Source organism: Leishmania braziliensis, chromosome 14 (assembly GCF_000002845.2).
Source record: "Leishmania braziliensis MHOM/BR/75/M2904 complete genome, chromosome 14".
NCBI lineage: Eukaryota > Euglenozoa > Kinetoplastea > Trypanosomatida > Trypanosomatidae > Leishmania > Leishmania braziliensis.
In genome coordinates, this window is record NC_009306.2 from 462,029 (window position 1) to 489,153 (window position 27,125).

Sequence of the window (27,125 nt, forward strand, 5' to 3'; positions counted from 1 at the left end):
TCGCAGTGGTTTGTTGTGGGTCGGTTTTCTTTTGCTTGCTTTCATTTTCTCTTGTCTTCTTGCCCTTCTGCCTCTCTTTCCCTTTGTATCCGTGAGCTCTTGTCCCTCCGCTGCTGGCTGCATACGGTTCGCTATGCGGTGTGCAGTGGGTCACTCTCTCCCCATTGCTGGCGTGTCCACCACTGACCTTTTTTTTGGCTGATTCTCTCTCGCTGCCGTTTCTCTTTTCGCTGGCAAACAACTCCTAGCGCATCGCACCTTCCCTGTCATACGCAAGAGCTTCATAAAAGACACACACATACACACGCACACTTCTTTCCAGTGGAAGCGGACACTCCCACGCTCTGGCACCCGAGAGCTCATCGACAGGGCTGGTCCGTTGTTTAGCTACACACCCGATTGTCTGTGCCTCTGTGCGCGTCGGTTACATTCCATTGTTTCCCCCGCTCCATCTCACAGAGCAGCTGGCACACTCAAGGCCGTACCACCGCTTTTTTTTCGTGAGGGAAGGGACAGACAGACCCCAAAACACCGTTAGTGCACTGACAGTCATCGGTAGTACACTTTCCTCTTTTAGATTTTGAGGTGCCGTGGGTGGGTCAACTTGTTGGGATACGCACACGCGTCTTGCATATCCACAAGGCAGAGGCACGGGCACACGCATAAAGAGTGCGTTGCGCGGATTTGCTTGTAGCGCACAGGCCCGCCAAGCTCCTAGAATGTTGTCGATCTTCTCCCGCCGTGTCCTGCTCACGCTCCCCGCGGCATTGCCGCCCCCCAGCCTTTTTCGTCCCAATGATGTTGTTGCCGCCGCTTCTCTCAGCAGTGGAAGCAGGATGGGTTTGAGCTGCGCGCTGACGAGTGGACTCTCGCTTCGTGGCTTCTCGAACACCCCTGCTCGACTCGGCCGTAGCGCTGGTATTCTGCATAGCTCTAAACTCTGTTTCGCACGTTTTGAGGCGCGTGTGCCAGGCAAGCCGCACGATGCGAGCCACAGCGCTGTGCGTCTGCACGGCACCGTGACGGCCTTCAAGCATCGTCGCGGCTACGGCTTTGTCCTGGCTGAGGGTATTGCTGCACCTGCGCACCCTCTCAAGCGCAGGTACGTCGCTCTTGAACCTCAGGCCGCGGCGACTGGCGACAAGGACGTTAAATTGCAGAAGGACTGTTTGACGTCGCTGGGGCCGGCGGAGGCGGGCAAGGACCTGCCGAAGTGTTTTTTTTTCACCCGCAGCGCACTTCTGGGGGGCTTCTACGTGACAGAGGGGGAGCGGGTTTCGTTTGCGGTTACTCCAGTGCGCCCGGGGAAGGGGATCAATCGTCGAGTAGCGGGAAACTCGCTCAGAAGCCGTAAGAACGACGGCGATCACGCAGTCTTGGCCTCTACCGATGCGGCCGAGTTCTCGCTGGACAGTCCAGAAGGGGGGTCAGAAGAGAACAGTGACGCCTCCACGCGCGACACCCAATCTCAGGCGAATCACATCGCCGTCGATCTCCGGTACTACGACGCCAACACCGGAAAGGAGACGCCGATATCTCCGCTGACACTCTACGGGAAAGTTGTAGAGTGGGATGCGGCGGAAGGTCTTGGCATGATTGCCGAGCTGGACACGCGGCGGCAGTATCACGAAGATGCGCCGCGCTTCCCCTTTTCGTCAGAGAATGTGGATCTCGCCTTAGGCGCCGAGCTGCGCCCCGGCCGCTACGTGCGCTTCTGTCTAGGGCCTGCCGCTCCTGTGCCCAGTGGCGGCAGTGAAGACTTCACGGCGACAGCCACGACTGACGCAGGTGCCTCTGCCGACGTTGGAGAGCGCGTGGAGCTCGAGGCGCAGCGCGTCATTATTGACGCATCGATGGAGCGCCGCAAGGGCGCCGTTGGCCGCCCGCTCATATTGGCCGACGCCGCTCCGGGAACAATGACGAGTGAGTCTCGGTTCTGTGGCGTGGTGCGAGAGCTGAGGGCTGATGCCTTCGGCTTCATCCAGGACGACCTAAGCGGTGAGTCCATCTTCTTCCACTTATCAAGCGCATCTTCAAGGGTGAAGGCGGGCGACCGGGTCACGTATGTGCTCCGCGAGATTGAGCATGGCAAGCATGCCGGCAAGAAGGCGTGCTATGACGTCCTTGTTGATCAGACGGCCGCGAGTCGTGCACCCGGCGTAGCCAGCGATGTAGGAGGGGCGGCGGCGGGTGCCGGGGATGCGGATGGTTACCACCAGAGACATGCGGCAGAGCGTCGCTCAAAGGTAGCCCACGATGAGGACGACTTGGACTTTGAACTCCTTGACTAATGCGGGACCACACCCGCTACCAGCGCTTTCTTCTCCACTCTCTGTGTGCGTGTGCTCGCGTGTGTCTGTGGGCGTTTAAGTAAACCTCCTTTGAGTGTATGTCTGCGCTGATGCTCACGTGCTTCGATGGCTCTCGTCTGTGTGTTGTGCTTGTTTCCCTCTCTTTGCCTTTGGATGTGCATGCGCGTGGGCAGCCACTTTCTCCCTCTTTCCGGACTGACGTGTCCGCACGAAGTGCGGATACCCACCCACACCCCCTCTTCCCTTCCCTCCCATCTGTGTGACATCGACACAGCGGCAGGAGCGGCGGCGGGCATCTCAGGTGACTGCTGAAGCGTCGCGGTAGAAGCAGCTGTTGTGGCGCACCCGCGCAGGCAGATAGCACCAGCGACCAACAAGCAAACAAGAGGCACCCACCTACGCCTTCACGCAGACATACAAGCGCCGCCCAGGTCGAAGGAAGTTTTACGGCGTTATGCTCCTCCCCCTCCCCTCTCCCCTTCCCCATTAAAAAAAATAGCGAAGCAAACGGCAGTAGGCTGCAGACACGCACTCCAGCACACTCCAGAAGAGCGCGCGGCAGGGGCTGGGCCATCATTGTAGCCGATTAACCACGGGCATGGCGGCCCGTGTCGCGGTGAGGTGCTTTCCCCCCTGATATCAGCCAGAGGGCAGAGAACGATGCTGTAGACACCTGTGGCTACCATGCTATGCCGTGCCTTCTTCCCCCCCTCTGCCCTTTGATTGTCCCTGCCGGGAACCCTCATCAGCCGAGCCAACTGGAGGTCTTTTCTCTGTTACGAACCTCTTGATGTGCGCTCCTTCTCTCCTCGCTCTTTCGTAGTGCGAGAGGGAGGGTGGAGAGGGGCTGCAACATGGTGCGCCGTTGCATGCTGCTGCCTCTCTGCGATGAATCTCTGCCCCCACCGGCTGTTTCTCGGCCTCTCGCTCAATCATTTGTCTCCTTCTTAATTCGCTCACATATCCCTCGCCTTCCTCTCATGCACACACATGCACATCTAAAGGAGGAAGAGCTCTGCATTTATCGACAATATTGTAGATGGACTCTGCATCCCATCGGCCAGCTATTCCACCGAGGAGCTCGCAACCGCCGCGGCCGCCGCGGCGGCGTGAGGGTGGTGTTCCGTGTTTTCAGAGTTCACACGCAGTGGGCATGACAGGTATGACTGCATCACCGTCTCCCTCTCCACCGTTGCCGCCCTCACAGGGCCCACCTGAGCTGCCGCGCCGCCACTCCAATCCCTCTTCCAGGCCCGACGGGTCCGTTAGCGCGGGCAGAACTCCGGACAGAAAGCGATCACACCGCCACCAGCAGCGGCGGCGAAATGAGTCGTCAAAGGGGTGCACCCTCGACGCGTCTACCCACATCGACGCCAGCGTCGACATGAATGCCGTGATTCCAGCAAGGTTGACGGAGGACGTCGTGCGGTGCGCCTTTGGCAGCGACACTGCACCGTCACTTGCCAGTGGGGCGGTCGCAGGAGAAAGCGGTGCATGCCCGGGTAGCGGGCGCGCGTGCAGTATCATCATGCCCACATGCAAGGAGGGAAGCGACGCCGCCTCTATGTACAGCATGTCGCAGTCAGTGCTGCCAATGGACCCGCGTGAGCGCATCTACTACCGCCCCCGGCGCCATTTACTGCAGTGCTACCTGGAGCGGCGCAAGCTCAAGGGCCTCGGAATCACATCGCTGCTGCCCGGAACCCGCAAGTCCTTTCAGTTTTTTCTAGAGTGCACAAACGACTTTGTACTAGCCGCCGTCCCGCGCAGTCTTAGGTCACGTATAAAGGTCGAGGATACATCGAGTGGGGCCAGTGGGCAGTTGTACCCTGTCACGCAAGGCGGCGCCAATATTGTGTTCACTATCAATCAGCAACAGCTGGACGGTGACACGCGCAGCTTCGTCGGCAAGCTCTCGCGGCGCGGCAATGGGATGGAGATGGTGATGTTTAGCGAGGGCAGCAAGGCGACTCGGAAGGAGATTCTCGCGGTTCTTCTGCACAACTTCGCCGACACAAGTCAGTCGTCGCTTACAGTGCTGCTGCCGGCTATCGACCCGGCGTCTGGGTACATCAAACCACTGGAGGGCGGCGAGGTCAAATTCCTGCGCGACGGCCGCGGGAGCCTCGGTGGGGCGACGGAGAACTCTGACGACGACGTCGACCCGGCGTATTTGACCACGTCGAGCGCGGCCCCAAGCAGCGTGCCTGTGGGCGACTCTTCCAGGGCAAACAGCGCGTCTGCACTAAACAGCGGCGAGACATGTGGTCGGCAAAAAAAGCGGTGTTCGCACGGGGTGCTGGCCAGCGAGTACCGGAGAAGCCCCTGCAGTCCAAGCATAGTTGTCCTCAACAGCAAGACGCCTGAATGGGATGGCGTGCTGCGTGGGCACAAACTTGACTTCCACGGACGCGCTACGAAGGCGAGTGAGAAGAACTTCCAGCTCGTCGCCGCCTCTGATCCTGGGAAGGTGGTCATGCTCTTCGGTAAGCAGAGCGACGACCGCTTTGCCCTCGACTTCCGCTACCCGCTCTGCGGCCTTCAAGCAGCCGCGATCGCGACCACAGTTATGACGGCTCGCAAGGCGATCATTTGAGTACTCGTGTGTGAGGGCAAGTGAGGTGCCACTGTGATACGCTAGAAGGCAAAAAAAAGCGTAACGTGAAGGAACACACCAATGCCTGAGCGACTTCCTGGCGGTCGCTATTTCCTTTTCCTCTTTACTGGCTGCCCCCCCCCCCCCCCCCTTCCCCTCCCCCCACCTCACACCTCACACCTCCACCCCCCCCTTCCCTTCCCCCACTCCACACACACACGCGCTTCATGGCAGGTTTGACGTGGCTATTTTTGTTTTTTTCCCCTCCCCCTATCTGCAGTTCGTTACAATTTTAGGGGTTTTTGTTGTACTCCCCGACCTTAAAGTGTTTCGTGCGTTTTTTTTTTACCCCAACTCAGCTCCGCAGCCGAGTTGTGTCTCTCTCTCTCTGTGTCTGTGTGCCTATCGGTGAAAAGATGCGTCGCCGCTTCATTCCCCTTCCCATGAGCGAGTGCTTGTACAACCGCGTAGGGGACAATCGGCTGATGCGTGGTGTTTTCTGCGGGCTCGCGTGCGGGCTGGCGTTTCTCTGTGTTGTCCGTTCCTTCCGTTATTATTATTATTATTATTCGTTTGTTTCCAATATTTCAGCCTTCCACAGTCACTTCTGTACATGTGCCCGTCTCCGTGTGTGTCGGTGTTGGTGTAGGTGTGGGTGTCTGCCTCCATGGCTGTCTCTGTGCCTGCCTGCCTATTTCCCATCCAAACTTTGCATTCATTCATCCAGGCGTGCATGGCCATGTATGAGTTAGCGTTTCCAAGCGCCAAGTCCCACAGAGACACAAGAGAGCGCACTGTACTACGGCGGAAGGCAGAGGTGACACCGTATCCGCAGACACGCCTGCACAAATGAGGGGATGCAGGTGGCGAGGTAAGAGCAGCAACGTTGTGGAGGCGGCTCCTGCTGCTGGTTTAAATGGCATGCTAGCGCGCTTGTGTGCGTATGAGGACGAGCGTGACTATTTCGGGTGAGCTGCCATTGCTCCATCTATCAGCGCAGTTCTTGCCCGCTCCATTGTGTCTGCCAACATCGTTGAGGTGGCACGGAGTGTGATGGCGCAATGTACTTAAGCCTTCACTTGCCCCCGTCCTCCTATCGCACAAGTCGACACTGCATCCAATGTCTTCCTCTCGCTGGGCAGCGGAGTGCCTACCGCGATTCTCAGCTGACGAGGCGGTGCCCACTGCATGTCCACTGCCCCATCCTCATACTGCTTGCACCGTCTCTGCTACCTTATCGCTTGTCGCTCCGCGTGTCGCGTCTGCATTGCCTGTCTCCTCACCGCCGTTCCTCCTTGAAACAATCCACTTCCATGCAAATTAGGTTCATCTCACACGACTATGAGGAGGACGGGACACGTCCCCCAGTCGAGCAGATACGCACTGTAAAAGGACCTTCCTCTGTTGTCATCGAGTGCTCGGGTGCACCGTGAACTGCAGTGGACCCATGCGGCGGTTGGGAGGCAGTGCGCTGCTTGCTCGCTACTGCACCTGGAGAGTGGGACCGTGCTGTAGTGGCTCGATTTGCAGCAGCAGGGGCATCGCCAGCACCGCAACCGTGTCCCCTTCGACCTCAAATGGCGCCGAAGCCGCTGCAGCTAGCGCGACGCGGCTAGCTCGTGCAGCTCAGATTCGGCGCAGAGAGTTACTCTTTCAGTGGATGCGCCGTCTCGTTGTGCCTGCCTTTTCCATCTACGGCCTGTTCCTTCTCCGACCGACCGAGGGCCATTTCTTACGCTACGTTGCCGAGCGGCGGCACCTGGATACGACTTTCAACGCGTGGTTCCCCCCTGTCGCCGTGGGTAGTCCGGCCAATTCTGGTTCGAAGAAAGCCCTTGCTGCGAGAGAACAGACGCCGGCGAGCGTGTCTTCGCTGACGGGAAGGACAGACTCGAAAGGAGGAGCTTCATCATTGCTGCCGGAGGCAGCCGCGACGGCGTTTCGAAGCGAGCGCGATCGCGAGTGGGCGTCGAAGCGCTTCCACTACAAGAAGGGCAGTGAAGATGAGGAGCGTGTAGCCAGCAGGTGCCTCTTGTTCGCACGCGACCGCGTGCACTTGCCGGACGACACTGTCGTGGAGACTATCCGCAGCCGGTCCGAGCAGCTGGAAGAGATCCGCGCGCTGCGCGAGCACCCCCCCATGCACCTACTCAGCGAACAGCTCAACACAATCGCTGAGGAGAGTCATCGGTATGCTGCTGCACTCGCTGCTGCTGCCGTACAGCCGGCAGCCGCGGTCTCTATGCCACCTCAAGTCGAAATCCAGTTTGAGGACCGCACTCTCTTTGCCACCGCCGCCATTGTTTTTCGAGACCGCGACGGCCGCGTCGTGCGTGCGATGCGGTTCATTGGTGCGTGCGGTATGGTGTGGAAGGAGGTGGCGTGAGGATGCGGGTGGCGTGCGCGTTATTTTTATCCCTTCTCGTTACAGCAGAGGGGCTCGTGTGCTGGCACATGTGGGTGACTGTACGCACGAGCGCGCGCATGTGCGTGCAGCGTCGCGCTTGCACCGTACGATGGCTGTCATTGTCACTACGTGAGCTGCGCGATCGGAAAAGAGGGCCAACAAACACGCCGCCGCAAAGGGAGCTCACGTGAGGCGCACAAAAAAGAAAGAGGCGAGAGCGCCGAGTACACCGGCATTATCATGTTTGCCGTGCGCTGCGGAGGGCTTCCCACGGTTACGTTAACCGTGGAGGGGTGGCTGAAGAGGGTATAATGGCAAATGGTTCCGAAAGGCGGGGGGTGGTGGAGGAGAGGCGCACTCAGTATTCGGCGTGCATCCGAGCTCCTACAACAGTTGTTGTGGTGCACTGGCGCATTAGCCCTCACTATGCTCGTCTTGTGATCTGCAGCGACACACCTCAATCCCGCTCAAGCAACGCCGCTTCGACCACGCTAGGCAGCTGTCGCAGGATGTGGCGAGGAATCCATCCCTCGTGCTCGACATGCAGAAGCAGGGGCTGCTTGATGCGCAGCTGAAGCCAACAACGAAGCTGAAGCGATGCATGGATGCAACGACGAACCGACACGCACCCGACCCTTTCCAGAAGGGGCAACACCGCTGTCAGTGACGGTGAGGGGTAGCAGAATGAAGGGAAAGGTGGTGACCTAGCAGGGGGCTTGCATGCTGTGGTGCCACTTGACAAAACACGTTCTGTGCGGCGGAGACCTACCGCCGTGGTCGTCATTGGGCCCTCTTCTGTCCTTCCTCGGATCATTTTGATTGGATTTTATATACTCAGAGGGTCAGTGTAACAAAACGTCGAACTAAAGAAAATGTCGTGATCCGGTTGGCACAGCTGGCAGAGTTGCTGCATCCGGTGTACTCGACTTTCGCCACTCGATCCGTAGCAGGAATCACGCGAGCGTATATATATTTTCTGTTCTGCGCGTATATCGCGGGCAATGGCATCGACGTTGATGCCATCGCGCGCACAACGAATGTGCTTGACGGTGCCGCGTATTGGCGACGACGCCTTTGTCCTCTCGAACACCGCGCCCTTGAAAGGGAGCCCGCTTGGCTGTCAGTGCACTTACGGGCGCGTCTGTCTGTCTGCTCGCTCTTCTCGTGAGCACGCAGCTCTTCTGCCGGTATTCTCTTCTGGTCTGTTGTTTTGTCTTTCTCTTTGTTTCGCTTGACATGTTTTCGTCAGCGGACAAACAAGCAACGGTCCCTCCGCAGTATATTCGTCACAACCCGGAGTGGCACAGACCACCTTTCTCGAACGAACGGCAGATCGCCCCGCTTGCCAGCGAACACAACCGCCGAGAAACGCACTCGACAGGCAGAGAGAGACGACGGCAGCAGAACAACGGCAGTGTGGCGCCAAGTAGTTGCTCGCTTTTCTGCTCCATTTGTGGACTGCCGTCCCCGCCTACCCCTCCGACGGGCACGCGAGCCGTTTGCTCCTCTGTTCGATTATACCTCGTCGTCTCTTGTCTGCCGCACGTCGGGCTTGACTAGATTGTGGAAGCAATGAGCAATGCCGACAGCCGAGACGACACGCCGTCACCGCCGCGTAGGACGCGGCAGGAGGTATGGAATCACCGCAATGTGGATGCGATACCCAGTGATCTCACCAGAACCAGTGCGCACGTGGACCCCATATCGAGCAGCGGAGCCGTAAACGCGACCAGGACTTTGAGAGAAAGCAAGCGCTACTTTGGTTGCATCCGCGTTGTCGTGCGCTGTCGCCCGTTGCAGCCGGACACAGAAGCCCACCACTCAGCCGAGCGCGTTCATATCAATGGCGACGAGGTGATCGTGCGTGATAGGATGGCGCCAAACGAAGGCCGGTCCTACCGCTTCGATCGGGTCCTGCCTCCCGAAGCAGATCAGGTAGCCACCTTCGCGGAGATCGCTCCTCTCGTGGAGCACGTACTCGATGGGCTTCACGCCACCGTATTCGCCTATGGGCAAACCGGCAGCGGCAAGACCTACACCATGGATGGGTTGCGCAGCAGCGGATTGAATCTTCAGCAGCGCAAGGCGATGGTACCTCATGTGGACGGGACAGCAGTTCAGCAGCACGGGATCATGCTTCGTATCATTCAGCTGCTCTTTGACCGTGCACGTGAACGGCAACGCGCGGTTGGCGTGGAAGACGCCGAATCGCCGGATAATGCCGGAACGACAGACGACGGGGTGGTGTACACGTTTCGCTGCAGCTTCTACCAGATCTACAATGAAAAGATTTCTGATCTGCTCCGCGGCATCGGCGTCTCGGCAAACCCCAACGAGGCAGCGGCGCCTTTGCCGTTCTCTTCGTCCACCCTGGCAAAGCTCCAGATGGATGCACGCGGCGAGAGAGGCGTCGATCAGGGCGACCTGCGTGTGCGCTGGCACAAGGGCGACGTCTTCAAGGTGGAGAACTTGTTTATTTGCAGCTGTAACTCCCCGGATGAGATGCGTGGGATGCTCTTCAGCGGGATTCAGCAGAAGGTTGTGAGCAGTCACCTCATCAATCGCCAGTCCTCCCGCTCCCATTGTGTCTTTACCATCTACGTGGAAAGCCGCGCCCGCCAAAATGGTGAGCTGCTCAGTCAATCCGAGCTGTCACTTGTGGACCTAGCAGGCTCCGAAAAGATTGGTCTTCTCTCCCACCGCCCAGGCGCGAAGCTTATCAAGGAGTCCATCGACATCAATACGTCGCTGCTGGCTCTGGGAAAGGTGATCACCGCGCTCAGTGGCGGAGCTGCGGAGGCGACTTCGACACTTAAAAGGAAGAACGCCGGTGTGGTATCTCACGCTCGCGGCGGTGCAGAGCAGCACACCGGAGGCCGCCACATTCCTTATCGTGACAGCAAGCTGACAATGCTCCTCAAGCACGCTCTTGGTGGCAACTCTCTGACCACCATGATTGCCTGCATCAGTCCCTCGGACCGTTACGTGGAGGAGACGATCTCGACGCTTATGTATGCGGGTCGCGCGAAGAGCATTCGGAATGCGCCGCACGTGAACGAAGATGCGACGACGTTGCTAATGCGAAAGCTCCGAGGGGAGATTGCCCAGCTTAAAACGGAGATCGGGTACTATCGTGAGATGGCGATGAAGTCCCTGGTAGAGCGTGAAGGACGTGCAAACGTGTGCGAGCGCTGCAGCGGTGTGGTGTACAAGAATTCCCTACGCCCCGCCGACCCATCGAGCTCCATTGGCTGTAGCACGGCAGCAGACGTGACCACTGGACAAGAGGTGGATCAACTAGCGGACTCGCTTGTAGCCGCGTGCGGAATGCTCGCCAAGTTGATGCAGGCAAATGCAGAGCTACGCGAGCTCTATGATGCGGCGCGCGGGGTACAGGATGCTGTGGAACGTCGCGAGGCAGAGCTCAACGCCGAGAACCTGTCGCTTCGAGAGCGTCTTGCCATGCTGGAGGATATTGTGCTGCAAGAGGACCTGGAGGAGGTAAAGGAGGATAGCCTGCTGGGCGACGCTGATGCCAAGGGAATGCTTAACAGCAGCAAGCCACCGAAGCAGGCTAGGCCTTCCCGGGAGAGACCGGAGCTCTCGCGTGCCGTGGGAGGACCACTTTCGGCGGTGACGCAGACCACCGCCTTACCAGCTCTCGAGCAGTGTACAGGTGATAGAGCGAGTAGCGCTGGGGCAGTCGATGACAGCGCCACAGGAGGCTCCTCTTCGCAGCGATCCACTGTCTCATCGACCGATGTTGGGCGACGTGCTACGGTGGGGAATGAGCGTTGTGAGCCCGGTAAGCGCGCCTCAACATCACCATCCACACGCAGCGCGACACGTGTAAGTGCACCTCACAACGGCGCGGTGGCGTCGCCTGTGCGCACGATAGCCCTTGGCCCATCCCCCACGGTAGAGCAGCTCTCTAGCGTTCTGCATGGCCTGCCAAGTGGCATCCCTGCATTGGGTGACGCTTCTGAGGCCTCGCTGATGCGCCGTGCCGACCGTGCGTCCTTGAGGAAGCGTGCGACGGAGGATAAGGACGGACGACAAGAGCATGGTCGGAAAAAGACAAGGAGGAAGCGCAGTGGTGGCCTGGCGAGGCGACTCACGGAGTACGAGGCGCGGTACCGGATGCCGCACACCACTGAAACGTACGCTGACTACTACCAGCAGCCGGTTCGCAGCAAGAGTGTAGCGGTTGTGGTTCCTGGTGCTCCTGCGATTCGAGCGTCGGAGACTGCCTCGATGCAGGTGACGGCTGCGTTGCAGGACATGAGGATAACGGTGTCAAAGCTGCCCAAGGCGGTGGTACGAGAGTACGTGCCCGCCTCTCTTTTGCGGCCCGGTATGTTCGGGTCTTTGGCGTTCGGCGGTGATGATGCCGCAAAAATGCGGTTTGAGCAGAACCGTAGCGCCCGAGAGGCACGTCTGCGCGAGTCGAAGCAGCGCCAGCAGGAGTTGTACCGGAAGGTTCACCTGGCCGTTCACGGGCTTCGATCTGAGGACCACGCAAGCGTCGGCGTTGCTCACTCGTCGTCGTCGGCCTCTTCTTTAGAGACCGAGACGCCACAGCAGGCAAACAGGACAAGCGATTACACTAGCAATCCCGGTGAGCGAGAGAAGGAATGCTGCCGAAGCGGTCCTGTGTATCCAATTTGTGCGCCGACGTCTTCCTGCGCGGCCCTGGCGGTCAAACGCGCTGGCACCGCTCCGTACTGTGAGCCGAGTGTGCGCCAGAGCCCATCCGCCTCCTTTGCCAGCATGCCACGCCATATGGAGTACGTGGAGCACAACAAGTAAAGCAGCAGCATCAGTGTGGTGCGTCTCTCGGTGTTGAGCAGCCCCATGCACTGCGGGCTGCTCTATTGCCTGCCTTTTTGTATGTGCGTTCTCATTTGTGTGTGTGTTTGTGCATGTCTCTCGTCTGTGGACTACATTAGGGTCCTGTGCTAAAAATGAGCATGTCATTGTCTGCTCACATATGTAAACGTTTGAATGTCTCCATCCCAGCGACACCTGTACGCACCCTTGAACCTTTTCCTGTGAGTTACCGTAATTATAAATTTCGTATAACAATGGTTCTAACTGAGGGGGCTCGCTGTCGTTAGTGCTGTCATACGGTGCCCGTTTCACATACTATCGAGCTTTATGGAGTGAAGGGTAGAGTACTCTCTGCCCAGCGTACTCCTTTGCTCGCGTTTATTTTTGCAGATGGGAATGTACTCACACTGACCCCCGCGGCCGTTGTACATCTCTCTCTCTCTCTGGGCTCCACTCACTCTTCTATTTTCCTTCTTCTCCCCTACCTTTTCTAGTACACTTCGCGTTACCTGAGTGCCCCGTTAGGGTGACTCGGTACTGGTATATACCGCTGTAACACTCACAACGTTTTCTCACAACGGCAGTTCCATTTCCTCCCCGCCATCACCACACGGAGGGGGTGGGGGGAGGGGCGAGAGGCACGCAAAATGCACAGTGGCACACACCAACACGCCGAAACAAGAGTAAGAGGAGGACTGTATTATCGTACGTGTTTCGGCCAATGCGCCCTCGTTTTTATTTTTTTCGTTCTCGAATTAATTATCTGATTGAAGACCCTGAGACCATCTTTGAGGCCTTCGCCTCCTTCGGCAGCGGGCCGTCGAAGGAGATGGACAATTCGCACTTCTCCAAGATGCTGAAGGAGTGCAAGATCATTGGCAAGACCTTCACGTCCACGGACGCCGACCTGCTCTTCAGCAAGGTGAAGGCGAAGGAAGCGCGCAGGATCAGCTTCACGGAGTTCAAGGAAAAGGCCATTCCCGAGGTGGCTGCCAAGATGAAGAAGACTCCCGAAGAAATTGAGACCATGATCACTAACGCCGCCCCCAAGTCCAACAGCACCAAGGCTGATGCGGTCCGCTTTCACGACGACAAGAGCACCTACACCGGTGCCGCGAAGCAGGGCGGTCCGACGAATGTGGATCGAAACGCTGGCTCGCTCGCGGGTGTCGTCGATCGTCGCCAACCGACCCTCTGCGGATGCGTAATTATGCTGTATGAACCTCGAAGCGGCAAATCTTCGACTCTAGATTCCCAGGCACAACGCAGGGACATTGAGTCTTTTTAAAAAGGCTACTGTGCTACCAACGGCAGTAGTTACATAGTGAAATGTGAAATTCGTGCGATGTGGATACTGTGAAACGGTGCGTCTTGAGTGTGCGCCTGGCTGTGAGGTTATTGGGTCACACATGCCCTTTTCACCTTTCTCTTGGTTCACTCTCCGCCTAGTTAGTCTTATTCGTCCTCAACTCGCCTAGGAGGCACCTTCGCGTTGCGCAGGCCAGGCGACGAGGCTGAAGTCGATGTTGAGGTATGTATAGATAATGACTGTTTAACGGTTGTTAGGGACTCACAGGGAAACGGACGTGGTACGCACTGTGCAGCCGTAATGCTCAATTACCATAGCACCATCTTGCAGCATGTATGTCACAGCACTGTGACTGCTAGATGTATCTCACAGGAGAGGAAAAATTTTCTGTTATTACACTTATTTTGTTTTTCGCACGATTGTAGTGTGTGACGGTAGAGTTGGGGCGTCTGTGTCGTTCAGTAACTGAGTCTTCCCTCCACCGTGTGTTCTTTACCCCTTGGAACGGAAGTGTCATTCTGTTGTAGTTCTTTGTCGCGCTTTCTCTCTCACTTCTTGTATTTTATGACTCGCACCACATTGTTGCCTATTATGTCGCTCTTCCTGGCATGAGCTTCTTTGCCTCTCGCCAAAGAAGCTCCTCTCTTGCCTTTTCCCCCTTCCGTTACGCGATTCTCTGATGATTTTTGACGCGTGTTCACCTTATCCTCTCCCCCTCTTCTTTACTCTGCTTGCACGTGTCCTGCGCTTCTTGGGCTCGCTATCGGCACCTTATCCTCTGGTGCTTCTCCGCTTTACAGACGAAGAAGCACTGTACGCGCTACACTGTGCTTGCAGAGGCGCCAGTTTCTTGTAGAACACAAGAAGCTCGAGTTGGCTTTGGAGATTTGCTTGCGTTTTAGTTTCTCCGTTGACCTGGAAATTGCAGCGCAGCGGCGTGTCACTGTCAGTGTTTGACACGCCGCTCCGTCTTTTCTCGCTTTCATCTCTTCATTAGCCTCGACTCCCCTTCCTTTGCCTCCCTCACGTCACGACCGTGCTCGAAACCTTCATCGCCCCACTCCTACGCTTGCCGGTTGTCTGCGGGACTGCGGTGTCACTGATCCTTGTTATTTTCTTTTTTTCCCCTGTGGCCTACTACGCTCTCCCTGTCATCTCATATCGCCCTCCTGCCTTCGACACCACGTGTACCACACAATCCTGCACTTCGTTCTTCGGCTCACCCATCTTACTCGTGGGACAGTGACTCCACGCATCGCAAATCCTTTCTGCCTCCGCCCATCACGCCATCTGTAGAGGTCTCTCGTATTTTTCCTGGCTAGCATCAACGGCTTGGTTATCCTCTATTACGTTTTTTTTGCTCGTCCCCCATCTTCCCCCTACCATGTCCAATTTTCAGGCTACTTTTGAGGCCTTCGCCTCCTTCGGCAGCGGGCCGTCGAAGGAGATGGACAATTCGCACTTCTCCAAGATGCTGAAGGAGTGCAAGATCATTGGCAAGACCTTCACGTCCACGGACGCCGACCTGCTCTTCAGCAAGGTGAAGGCGAAGGAAGCGCGCAGGATCAGCTTCACGGAGTTCAAGGAAAAGGCCATTCCCGAGGTGGCTGCCAAGATGAAGAAGACTCCCGAAGAAATTGAGACCATGATCACTAACGCCGCCCCCAAGTCCAACAGCACCAAGGCTGATGCGGTCCGCTTTCACGACGACAAGAGCACCTACACCGGTGCCGCGAAGCAGGGCGGTCCGACGAATGTGGATCGAAACGCTGGCTCGCTCGCGGGTGTCGTCGATCGTCGCCAACAGACGATCGACAACCGTGGTACAACTGCGAAGCAGCTCTAAGCTGAAAAAAAAAAGATGAATACAACAGCTCACCTCGAACAGAAGGGAGAACGATGGAAGGAGAATGAGAGTCAGTGAAAGAGGACGCAGTGTGGCTGGACTTTGATGAAGGCAGTAGGTACTTATTTTCGGCAGCTGTGTTGATGTTGGAGCGTGTCGGGGTGTGTGATGAGTAATTCTGTTTCGCTCGTGCCACTGTTGAACTGCGCTCGACGTGCTCCTTTCTAGTCTCTGTCCGATTGTGTGTGTGTGTGTGTATGCACATGAAGCTGTAGTATGACTCATGTATGTCGCTCTGTGTGGTCGATGTCTCTGTAGAAATCAGCTCTCCGCCGTACTAAAATCCAACTGACCGTCGGTAGCTTTCGTGCATCTCTTTCGACGTGTGGGCTCCGCACTCGCGAAGTTGTCGTGTTCTTTCATTTGGTATGTGTTGAGCTTCTTGAATTATGGACTATGTTTTTTTGCACTGGGGAGTAGAGGAGCACGTGTGTGTTGCCTCTTTGCGTGCACTTGAGCACCTTCCTTTTTTGTACCTACTTTACTAGAATTCGTGGATCCGTGTGTGTGTGTGTGTGTGTGTGTGTGTGTGTGTGTGTGTGTGTGCGTGTGTGCTCTGTAGCATCTCCATTCGGAAGGTGGAGAAAGGCGCTGAACTGCCACACCGAAGAGGAATGCCGCAACAGCGCCATTCTGCACCTTCCACATTTTCTCTATGAAAGGAAGCAAAGGAAAAACAAATGACTGTCTCTCCTCCTTTTCTCTCTTTTTGTTTTGGTGGAATCGACCATGCTGTGGAGTTTGTGTGCTTCAGTCGCCCTCGCCTCTTCCTGGACCCTCGAATTGTACTGCATCGTCTCTTGTTGTGAATGACTGTTTCTTACCTGCCTGCCCCCCTCTCGGCATGGTGCACGCTATGCCTTATCGCTGTCAGTTCGTCCCAGCGCGTCACATGCACGAATGGAGCTTATACCATAACCATGACGGGATCGCAGTCGTGGTGTTGCACATCGGTGCTCCGCAGACCCGCCCCTAAAAGAGAAAGAGAGTGACGGCCGCAGATTCATGCACACATGAGTGCACCACGTTCAATATATATTCTACCTTTTTTATTACTCCATGTTCACTGACGTCTTTGCATCTCCTTGTCGCATAGCGATGACACGAAAACAAAGTGGAGCACACACACAGTGCTACATGAGGAGGCGCGTTTGTGTGTGTGTGTGTGTGTGTGTGTGTGGGAGGGGGCCTCCGTCACAAGGAGGACTTCTGCTCCACCTTCTCGGAGCAACACGGCAGGTCGGGCCCATGGATTGGTGCCATACCTAGTGTCGAGAGTTTGTTCCCATGTACTCTATGAAAGCTTTCTATGCTGCGGTTGGCCCAATCTAAGCGGTTTGTGTTGAGAACAAATCTCCTGATACCAGCCTCATGACAGGTGAAGGGAAAACAGAGCTCCTATTCCCACCACATGAAGCCTATAAAACGAACGAGTTAGAGGTGCCGCTGCTGATTACGGCACTTTCTCATCCTTACCTTGAAGCTCTACTACCCTCGTATCATACTGTACCCCTCCTTCTCCCACTCATTCTTTGTTGCATGCGCGTATTCTGCAATGGACCGCCTTTTTCTTCCTTACTCAACACCAGTCGGCGCGTTCTCTGCCTGCACTACAGCGACATTTCACAGCCAGAACATTTATAGCGCATACCCCCTCGCTCTCTTTCTCTATCTCTACATGACTGTTTTTATTGCTCTCTTTGTTCGGTCATTAACATACAATACACAATCACGGATATTCTGAATCCTCCCTTGCCCCAATTTACCCGTCCTAGTCTCCCCCCTCTCTCCTCTTCCCCGTCTCTCAGCTTTTTTCCTTGCCTTTTCCTCTCTCTTTCTTTGATTATTTTGTTTAGCCCCTTTTGACGTCCATTCTCTCGTTGATCTCCTTGACACGCTTTCACAGAACTTATTTCCCCCTCTTTGTGTGTGTTTAGATCTCCTGCCTATCCACCCAAGCGCTGCCGTAGTGTGGCTGAGGAGAAAAACCGAATCGAAGACGAAAGGAAAGTTAAACAATAGACAAGACATCTGAGTGAGCCAGCACAGACGCTGTCCACGGAGCCAGACACTTACGCAGCACCGCCTTCCGTCAGTCTTGCGTGGGGCGCGCACTGATCATCTTTTTTTATTTTATTATTTAGTTGTTCAAGGGGGCCACTGCACGGAGAGCCATACATGCAGCAGCTTCGATTTCGCTCGCGCTCTGCCTGTCCCACACACACCCACCCACACGCACATTGGCCACTAAGCTGAGGTCTGGTCATTATCCCCGAATAGTCAAGCAATTGTGGTCTGCAAGTAGTGGTGTGGTGTCGCTCTGCACCGTGATTGTGTGTATATTTATATATTTATTTCTATATATTTTTAAAGATCCATCAACGTTTTTCATTCTTTGACTGTGCCGTATTTCTCTCACCGCTCCTTTTTCCTATCCCTGTCGTGTTTGTTGGACTGCCTCTCTAGTGGAATGGACACAGAAACTTCATCAGTCGAGGTCTCGCGTGATGGACAAGTCACTCGCCAAGGTGAGTCTGCGTTCGATGAGTACGATGAGATCAGCAACGTGACTGTGGGCACAAGCAGTCCCTTAGCGCATCCAAGCATAAAGTCGCCGCGGTCTGGATCCAAGAGCTACCTAACGATGGATCCAATGGCGTCGTCGCTTGAGGGCAACTCGGTTCCAGTCAATCATGAAGCACCACAGCAGCTTGCGCTAAATAATCACAACCTGCACGGCTTCACACGCAGCGTAAAGACCGGAGGGGTGCCACTACGCCTGGACGTCATTCCAGATGACGCGTACGTTGACTACAGTACAAACTTTGCGAAGCTGAATACTAAAACGACGGAGGCAGAGAAACGTGAAGACATCTCGGTCTTGACCGTGGCCGGTCGCAACTTGTATCCAGGGGACTTTGGCAGCGACGTGGCCGACTCCGTGACGCTTTATAGCAACACAAGCTTGCATGGTGGTGAGGCGTTTATGGAAGGAAACGCATGGAACATCGAGCGCGCCAGCGTTGATCCGCAGGTTGGCAGCCCCACGCGACATTACACCGATCCTCTAAGCACCGCTAATCTGGACCAGCACTTGCACGAACTGTCTCGTGGTCCTGCCCTGCTTAGGGTGGAGAACATTGTTGCCCCTAGTTTACACTCCCTTCCACAGAATCGCAACACGTCCATGACAATGATGCTTCCAGAGACGACGGTAGCCAGTCTCATGGTCGAGCCCAGCGAGGTGGATGCCATGTCTACCTCTGAGGTGATTTCGCTGACGCGCATCCGTTCTGCTAAGCTGACCTCCCTCGGCGATACCATGGACGACGTGTGGAGCACCACGTCTACTCGAGGTCTCGACACTGTGCACTTCGGCCCCGGTGGTGCGAGAGATGAGACGCTGCATGCCCTGTCCAAGGAGAACTTGCGGCAGCTACGGCACCAGCTGGAGAGCGGAGAGACACCACTGCGTCCGGAGGTGCTGGCGGGACTTAGTACCATGGTGCAGGCCATAACGCAGACAAACTCGACCAAGTCTGTCAGCAGCGCGGTTGAGCCAACCATGACAGCCGGGAGATCAAAGCTGGTGGACTCGGCAGCCTGCCCTGGAAGCTCTTTACAGAGCTTTGAAGGACCCCGCGGCCCCTTTTTGGTTTCCTCAGCGAACCTCACCAAAGATGGTGATCTCAGTGCAATGGCCGGAATGTCGTTTCACAGTACCCCTGTCGATCTACCAGCAAGGGAAGCCTGCGGCGACCGTGCGATAAACTCACCTGAGTACCCGAACCAGGATTTTCTGCACTCACAGCACGCTGACATCAGCGATGGTGACGTGGATGAGGAGGGTGCGGTGGACGAAGCCGATGTGGAGAACGAGGATGAAGACGACGACGCCTTGCATGAGAAGACATCCACCAGCGACGACTCTTGCGAGGGTCAGAACGAAAGTGTTTTTAACATGACTGAGGACGATGGCGTCGACGACATGGCTGACCCGGCAGCCATGTTACGTCACATGCGAGAGCTGTTTAAGCTAGTCCAGGAGGGTCGCCAAGATCAGTCACACCTCCGCCAGCTTGTCCTGGAGCAGCGCTGCGTCATTCAACACCTGCAGAGCACCGTCAAGGACCTTGAATCAGAGCTCTGGGCGCTGAAGAAGCACTAGGAAAGGGATAATTTAGGGCATGCCTTCGTGGTGTGATTGCCCATTTTCTCTCTTTTAGCTGGTCATGTCAGTCTTGACGTCTTTGGGAGTCTTGGTGTTCGAGTCTTCTCTTTCGTGTTTGTTGTTGCGAGCAGGGCTTGGCGAACCATATGTGGCAGAGCGGCGTTCTTGTATGGCGACGCTGATGCGACAAAGATTCTCTGTGCGATTCTTTTATTTCCCAACACTTCAACTCACCCTTGAAGCTCTGCCTTCCACCTCCTCCTCTCCGCGTCCTTTGCTTATCTGTTCGGGTTTCTTACCGGATGCCTCCCCCTCCTGTTATGCTGCTGCTCTTGCTGCAACCATTCATGATGTCTCTTCGCCACTGAGCGTTATCCCTTTTTTTTTTTCCTATTTTGTTGTGTGTGTGTGTGTAGACATGTGTATGTATATATGTGTGTATGTGTCTCTCTTTACACGTCCACTCACACACCCCGCCCTCACGCTCTCACATAAAGGTTCCCCACGGCTTCCCTACAGCCCCTGCCTACGTGGTACAGGCACACACGCTTTCCATACCTTTCGTCCTCCTCCCTTCTCAGAACACACGGCCATGCACGTCAGAGTTCAAACCCTATCATCTTGATTTTCTGTGTGCATCGACCCTGCATTTCAAGGTGAGGGGAGAGTTTCTGTGAGATCTACTTCGTCTTCCTCGCTCTTTTTCCCCCTTCTCCCCGCGTTGGTTTTCCCCATGTGAGTGTGTTGCTGGTGTCTGTCGTTGTGCTGCGTTTTCGTTTGTTTTTTTTTTTTTCATGCTCTCTGTGGCCCACATATCTCTGTGTAATCGGCAGGTTGGAGTTTAGCGCCAGTGTGCCGTTTTGCTTTGTTGAGCTACTGCGCGGCTCATGGGTTGACGATTGCCCTCTCTGTATCTGTGTGTGTGTGTGTCGAACACTATGTTGTTTCTTTTTTTTTCGGTTGCACATCACCGTATATCGGTATCCACGAACACGGTCGCCGTCTGCCGTGGTGGCACCTTCGCTTATGCTCTCACAACCCTCCACGTTCTCCTGCTCCCCACAGCGCGGCTTGTTGTGTTGCCGTTTGATCCCTCTCCGTCTCTTTTTTCCTTCATGGGAGCGCCTTGCTCTTCGTCCTAAGGAGCTTCTGTGAAGGAGAGGCAAAAAAAAGATCAAAAAGGGGGACTGTCTCAGTTAGCGATCTATGTGAGCTCGTGGGGTGGATATGCATGGCGGTTCTGGGATACAGTTGGTGTAGGGGCCTGCCTGTCTCTGTGTGCGGATGTGCGATTCATGTCCGTGTTGATACATAGTTCTCTTCAAAGCGAATTTGATGTGGGTAGTATTGAAAGAAGGTTGGCACTCTCTTCTTCTTTCCAATCGTTCCCCAGGTCGAGGCCTCTCCATCACCTGTGATTAGCACCCAAAACACACGAATGACGAACATGTAGACGCAGGCGCCGGTGCTTGAGTTGCACGCCGCACGCTCATTGGTTAACTTGGCCCATAGACCAAGCGCCGCGTCTCCCTCTCTCTGTAGGAAAAGTCCCTCTGTGTACGTAAAGTGTCTCACTTCGTTGCGATACGGTGCCTTGTGGCACCTCTCGCCCTCTTCCTCTCCATCTCTTGTCACCGCACCGTCTCTCTCCCTCTCTCTCTCTCGGTGCTCCACTGTACTGTGCATCAACGCATTTTCTCTATTTGGGAGGAGAGGGCGGAGTCAAGCTGAATTTTCTGACATGACTTGTGTTTTGCTCTTGTTTGTGTTGTTGTCGCCGCATTCACCGCACTTCAGTGTGCTCGCGATGCCTGAATCAATGCAGAAAACAAAAATAGAAAAATGACTCGAGCGGCGAAAAGGAGAAACACATCCCCTTTCGCGCCATTTTACCTTTCCCGCCTTTGGCTGGTCTTGCTGCACCTTTTCTTCCAGAAGCGCACTCGCATCCTTGCTGCTCACCTCGTGTCAGGGGTGCATAGGCATGTGCGCCTTTTTGTGTCTCGTTATGTGTGTGTGTGTGTGGGGGGGGGGGTGTCAATCACACAAGTGACCTGACAGCGTACGTCTGTTAATAAACTACATGCGCCTATATACTCTCGAAACGTCTTCTCTCTTGCTCTCGTTGACACTGCGGCCGTGTGTGTATGCTCTTCTACTCAAAACCACCTTGTGCACTCTAAGCAGACTCCAGCAGGTTCTCGTGCTTTACGCGTGGTGTCGTCTAACATTTCACTCAGAACCCTCCCCCTTGATTCACACACCTCTTACTCCCCCCCTTTCTCACCGTTCACATCGTAGTTTTGCATTACGCGCGTGCTTTTGGTGTGTGCCCATTTGTGTGTGTGTGTGCCTCTGCCTCTCCACTCACATCCCTCTTTCCCCTCTCCGGTTGGTGGTGGTCCCTTTCCGTTCTCGTGTTGTACACTTCTTTTTTCGCCATTGCCCGCTTCTTCCCCCCCCCCCCTTCCTCAGCAAACGAAGTGGCTTAGACTCTCAGCAATTTAACTAGTTGTCCTCATGTCACAGAGCTTAAAGAAAAGTTCGCCGGGGAGTTGCTCGCCGGCGGAATGCTACGCCAGCCCAATGAACATGGAGGAGCCGGATATGGCGAAGCTGGAGCGGGCAGAGGAAGAGTCGATAGCGAAGATGCGCAGCCTCAGCAGCGCGGACGTCCAGCGACTGCGGAGCCTCACCCCGGAGAATATCAGGGAGATGGACTCGTACCTCCAGGATGCAGTTGATGCATTTTTTGCCAATCGAATCAGTGACTGTGAGGCAACGCTACGGAAGCGCATGAATGAAGACCCTCTGGCAGTGTGCGGAGCTGGACTCATTGCATTTGTGCGTTGCTGCCTCTCGATGGAGCAGACACAGGCAGACATAGCACTGGAGCTCCTCACCAAGTCCAGCGCACTCGCCACACAGGTGCTGCCTAGCGAGATGAGCATGATATCCAGCGGTTTCTCCAAGGTGTTTCAGCGCAAGAAAGACCCGAAAAGCAACTGGCTCAGCCCCGCGGAGTTCCGCGCAAAGATGACGCAAGCGGAGAGCCAAGCCCTGCGCTGCTTTGCTCTTGTGCTCCAGCAGTCTGTCTCATCACTCTTGAAGGCTGGCCTAGCGCTGAACCGTGCGAGCAGCAGCTACAAGTCTCTCTACGCGGAACTAGAGCAGCGCTACAAGGACAAGTATAGAAACAACGAGGCCGCCATGGCTCCCCACGACAAGCACGCAGCGCCAAAAGAAGGAGACGATAAAGTTAAGTCGCCGGTGGGGTCGCTAGGCGGACTCACAGAAAAGGACGTCTCCCTTGAAGAAACGGCTGCGCTGGAGACACTCGGCCTTGACCGCAACTCGGTGCACTCCGTCGAGTTTGGTATCGGAGCCATCAGCCTCGCACTTTCCATTCTGCCAGCCAACGTCCGAGCGCTGCTCCGCTTCATCGGCGCCGACAGCAACCGTCAGGAAGGACTGAAGCTCGTGCGACGGTGTTTCAAGAGCGACACGCTTCTGTCGCCCTTCGCCAGCGCCCTGCTGCTTGCACTGTACGGCATGCTGCCAGCGTCCTCGGCATTTTTGGTTGATTCCTACCTGCCTGTGGTGCAGGAAGTACGCATGGAGGCGATGCAAAAGGAGAACGTGCGTGAGTCTATTCTGCACCTCTGGCTCGACGGCCGTATTGAGCGACTGACGCGCTGCGTAGAGGTGAGCATTGTCAAACTGAACCACTGTCTCGATGTTGCCAGCCACCCGCAACTGCTGACCGCCATGCCGCAGCTCCGCGACTTTGTCCTCTACGATCAATGGTTCAACTACGCCATCATGAACCAGTGGAAGCGTGCGAGCCGATGTCTCGAGCTCCTCTCCAAGACGTCCAAGTGGGCGAATGCCGTGTACCAGTACGTGCAGGCGTGCTGTCTTGAGATGCTCGAGATTGAATGGGCAGAGGGAATCCAGAACCCCGGCGGGGAGGAGGACTTCTTGCTGGAGGATCTACACCGCATTGTGGGCACGAGCAAAATGAAGGAGCTGAAGTTGACCTTCTGCAACGTGTCAACACGAGAGGCCATCGCTGAGACCATCACCCGGCTCTACTGGGAAGCAGCGCAGCGCAAGCCTGTCACGCTCGGTGGGAAGCCAAACCACAACGACCAGTTTGTGCTGAAGCGGATGGAGGAAATTCTGGGGCACCACGGCATTACCGCATCCACCATACTGGGAAAAAAGAAACTAGGCGAGCCGCTTGAGCCTGTACCAAAAGGGTTTGTCCTTCGTAATATTATACCGCTCCCAGTGTATGAGATGTGCCTGATTGCCGGCATCGCCCATCAGTATCCGGCGGTGCGCAAGGACAAGATAGTGACCCTGATCAACGCATACCTCTTACGGGAGCCGGTGCAGCGCCCCACTCCGCTCGCTGACTATGTGGATTCCTTGCGGGAACGCTGCAAGAGTGAGGCGGCCTCGGCGTCACTGGCTACCCCCACTAACACGGCATCAAAAGCGTCACCCGTGCCGAGCGGGCCTACCTCCTCTGCTGCATCACCAACCTCGGGCAAATCCAGCACCTTTCTCCCCGCGAACTACCGGGTGTTATGCCTATGTGTTTACAAGTCGATGCTGCTAGCAAACAGTGAGTCGAAGGAGGACCGGAAATCCGCCTTGGAGGTGATCAAGGCGATTCAAGACACTCCACAGTACAAGGATCGCCAGTGGAGCCTCTCTTACGCACAGGCCTTTACACTATACGACAAAGCTTACATCGTGTACCGCGATGAAAGTCACGAGGAGGCTGAATCTATCATGAACGAGCTGCACAAGCAGTACGACTCCGCCCATTACTTCATGCACGCGAAGATGGACCTGAGGGCGCATCTCGCCTCATATCACCTGCAAGAGGAGCGACAGGCTCGGGCTCCGAAGCACACGAAGAAGTAACTCCTGGCGGCGCCGCCGAGCAAGAGAGAGGTGCCCTGATGATACTAGCGCTCTCCTAGCGAGTTGCCCTTAGGTGTGTCAATGTGCGGCTGAAACTTGAAACAGCAACACGTTCTGGCTGCTTTGTAAGGATATCATTATTGCCTCACTTGGTAGTGGCTGCTGTTTGAGACGGGACAAGTGGTTTAGTAGTGGTATTTCAGTTTCTGATGCGTGAAGGTGCCTGTGGGGCGCACGTGGACATCTTTCTTTTTGCGTTTTGTCATGTGAAGGGCACAACTCTGGCGAACGTGACATTTCGATTGTCGTTCTCCGTGCGCAGCATATGTGAGCGTAACACCCACACCCACCCATCCACATATATATATATATGTACATATACACATATATATATACATATATCTCCCTATTCCAGCCCAACAATCCTGCTTTATTTATCTGTTGTCCTCCCTGCACACCTGCACCCTTCCCCCTTCCTCTAGCTGCACTTCGTCTTTGTCTTGACCTTTTATGTTGGCTCGTTCTCTTTGAACAATGCCCCCTGCTCATCAGCGACCCATGTCGTACCGAACAGTGTTCTGTGCGAGCTCGTTGTTCGCTTTAATGTAGGGGCTGGTCCCCCCGTTTTAGCTGTTCTCCCGTTACGCTTTCTTCTTTTTGTTTTCATCTCCATCTCTGCTTTCTCTTACCCCCAACTCCTTCACTTTTCTCTTGTTCAATTTTTTCTGTCGTCAAGCCTTCGCAAGCATCCTACGACGGACCGTGTACGTAGACACTATCAGCTGCTCTTTCGTATATCTTGATGTGATTGCCCTCTGTGCGCCTCTCATCTCCGTCTCTCTTTGCCTTCATCTCAAATGCAGAGTTACACGGCTTGAGGGAGGGGGGGCTTGTGATACATGAACTCTGTTGACAGAGTCACCTCAGTGTGTGGTATCGCAGGCCAGTGTCCCCTGTTGGTGTGGGGAGAGCCAAGAAGTCCCCCTATGCCAGCCGATATCCAGCTACCTCTCGTTCTGCCAGAGTGTGAAATGCCTGCGATGTGGTAAGATCAGAGCGATGCATCGCTTCGGATGTCGGTGGCCATGTCCTAGATGGCGTGGCGTCGGAGAAAACTGCTGCAGTGCACGCGCGCATCACACTTATGGTGGCAGATGCGTCAGCGTGACTAGACTACATCCCACTGGGCCCTCGTTACCCAGTGCTGTGAAGAGCCTGTGTGCGACCGCGAGGGATGTGCACCAGATGGGTACCGACATTATTGGGAACAGTTGTGAGTCGACCAGTGATGCGGGGGATGGGTAGAGTGGGAAGTGAAGGCCATGAGGAACTGACTGGGTCGGCGCATTGTTGTACTGCGTGACGAGCGCCGCTTCGCACCAGGCAATGGGCCCGTGACAGAGTAGGGGTAGAATGAGGTTTGGCCTCATGTTGTATGGCAGGGGCTTTGTATGCTCAAGAAAAGAGCGCCTTCTCTGACTCCTGCCCCTCTTGATCTGCTTTGTTCTCTGGTTTCGTTCGACACCTTCTCCCAGATCGACGCGGCTGTCTGTTTTTTTTTCCCCCTTTGTTCTAAAAAAATCACCGCGTGGACTCTTGTCGAGCCTTTTTGTGCACGAACCCGGCGCCGCTGTTTCGTAGTTGTTTATGGTTACTGTTGTCATAGGAAAGCAACCCCTCGCACTGCGGCTTTGGGTTACACGTTGAAAGGACATACACCATGCCACACATACTCGAAGGCGTGCGCACGATCTCCAATGGCAGAAAGCAGACAGATCACCGCAAATGAAAAAAAGGTCCGCGACACCGATACGCACACTCACACATCCATCAAAAAAGAGTGCCAATACACACGCGCACCCCCGACATTTCATACCGACATCGCTCGTGTTTTAGCCCACAGCTTCTCGTGCATTTTTTTTGTGATGCGACAGGAGGGGGAAAGTCAGGTGTAACGGCAGTCCGAATGCGTTGAAAGGGGACCCTCTATGTGTGCGCACTCCCCCTCCCCCTTCCTGACACCTCTTTCCCTCTCTTCCCCGCTACCGCTCGACTTCCACTACGTTTTCGGCTCTTTTTGTGTGCGTTTGTGCTCATGCTTGTCACACATCCGTTCCGCTTGCTTTACGTCCTGCCTTTGTTGCGCCCCTGCCCCTCAGCGGCTCTCCGTTGCTCTCGCCCCCCCCCTCCTCCTCCTCCTCCCACGCCCTCTGTTGCCTCGTCTGTTCCTCGCTTACGGCCGTCTCTTTCTTTCTTCCGTCGCTTTTTTCTTTTCGTTTATCCTTTCGTCTTTGCTGACCAACACACACACACACACCGCCTCACCGGTACCTTCGAACAAAAAAAAAGGTGAGCGAAAAGGCGAAAGTAATACGAAAAGGAGTGCTCGGCGCTGTACCTCAAAAATGAAACGGCCATCTGCCGCAACGTCCCCCCGACGACTGCAATTCTTTTTCTTGAGCACGTGGTTGGCAGGTCTCCTTTGCTTCCGGGCCCGTCGAATCACTCGCTGCTACCCAGAGAGCAGAACAACGGGAGTGCTTTCGTCGTGGCGTTTGCATCAGCACCGCGTGTGCGGCACAAGGACAAAGCAAATCGTTCTCAGTTGCCCTTTCGTTGCCTATGCGCGCGTGCCTGAAGACGCTCTTTTTTCATT

At 55.5% G+C, this 27,125-nt stretch overlaps 8 protein-coding genes across 8 annotated transcripts; all 8 read left to right on the top strand.

Annotated features, from left to right (window-relative positions):
• Positions 1-836: 836 nt before the first annotated feature.
• On the top strand, positions 837-2,291 carry LBRM_14_1140 (conserved hypothetical protein; the record flags this gene model as incomplete). The annotated part of the gene is made up of 1 exon (XM_001563350.1): positions 837-2,291. The coding sequence occupies one exon, from the start codon at positions 837-839 to the stop codon at positions 2,289-2,291; it is 1,455 nt and encodes a 484-aa protein (XP_001563400.1).
• Positions 2,292-3,696: 1,405 nt separating this feature from the next.
• LBRM_14_1150 (tub family protein-like protein) lies at positions 3,697-4,908 on the top strand (the record flags this gene model as incomplete). The annotated part of the gene is made up of 1 exon (XM_001563351.1): positions 3,697-4,908. The coding sequence occupies one exon, from the start codon at positions 3,697-3,699 to the stop codon at positions 4,906-4,908; it is 1,212 nt and encodes a 403-aa protein (XP_001563401.1).
• Positions 4,909-6,355: 1,447 nt separating this feature from the next.
• On the top strand, positions 6,356-7,294 carry LBRM_14_1160 (hypothetical protein; the record flags this gene model as incomplete). Its single annotated transcript, XM_001563352.2, has 1 exon — positions 6,356-7,294. The coding sequence occupies one exon, from the start codon at positions 6,356-6,358 to the stop codon at positions 7,292-7,294; it is 939 nt and encodes a 312-aa protein (XP_001563402.1).
• Positions 7,295-8,887: 1,593 nt separating this feature from the next.
• On the top strand, positions 8,888-12,124 carry LBRM_14_1170 (putative kinesin; the record flags this gene model as incomplete). Its single annotated transcript, XM_001563353.1, has 1 exon — positions 8,888-12,124. The coding sequence occupies one exon, from the start codon at positions 8,888-8,890 to the stop codon at positions 12,122-12,124; it is 3,237 nt and encodes a 1,078-aa protein (XP_001563403.1).
• Positions 12,125-12,866: 742 nt separating this feature from the next.
• Positions 12,867-13,433, top strand: LBRM_14_1180 (conserved hypothetical protein; the record flags this gene model as incomplete). Its single annotated transcript, XM_001563354.1, has 1 exon — positions 12,867-13,433. One exon carries the CDS (start codon positions 12,867-12,869, stop codon positions 13,431-13,433), a length of 567 nt encoding a protein of 188 aa, XP_001563404.1.
• A 1,405-nt stretch (positions 13,434-14,838) lies between these two features.
• Positions 14,839-15,300, top strand: LBRM_14_1190 (conserved hypothetical protein; the record flags this gene model as incomplete). Its single annotated transcript, XM_001563355.1, has 1 exon — positions 14,839-15,300. The coding sequence occupies one exon, from the start codon at positions 14,839-14,841 to the stop codon at positions 15,298-15,300; it is 462 nt and encodes a 153-aa protein (XP_001563405.1).
• A 2,530-nt stretch (positions 15,301-17,830) lies between these two features.
• On the top strand, positions 17,831-19,528 carry LBRM_14_1200 (conserved hypothetical protein; the record flags this gene model as incomplete). The annotated part of the gene is made up of 1 exon (XM_001563356.2): positions 17,831-19,528. One exon carries the CDS (start codon positions 17,831-17,833, stop codon positions 19,526-19,528), a length of 1,698 nt encoding a protein of 565 aa, XP_001563406.1.
• A 2,523-nt stretch (positions 19,529-22,051) lies between these two features.
• Positions 22,052-24,469, top strand: LBRM_14_1210 (conserved hypothetical protein; the record flags this gene model as incomplete). The annotated part of the gene is made up of 1 exon (XM_001563357.1): positions 22,052-24,469. The coding sequence occupies one exon, from the start codon at positions 22,052-22,054 to the stop codon at positions 24,467-24,469; it is 2,418 nt and encodes an 805-aa protein (XP_001563407.1).
• Positions 24,470-27,125: the final 2,656 nt, after the last annotated feature.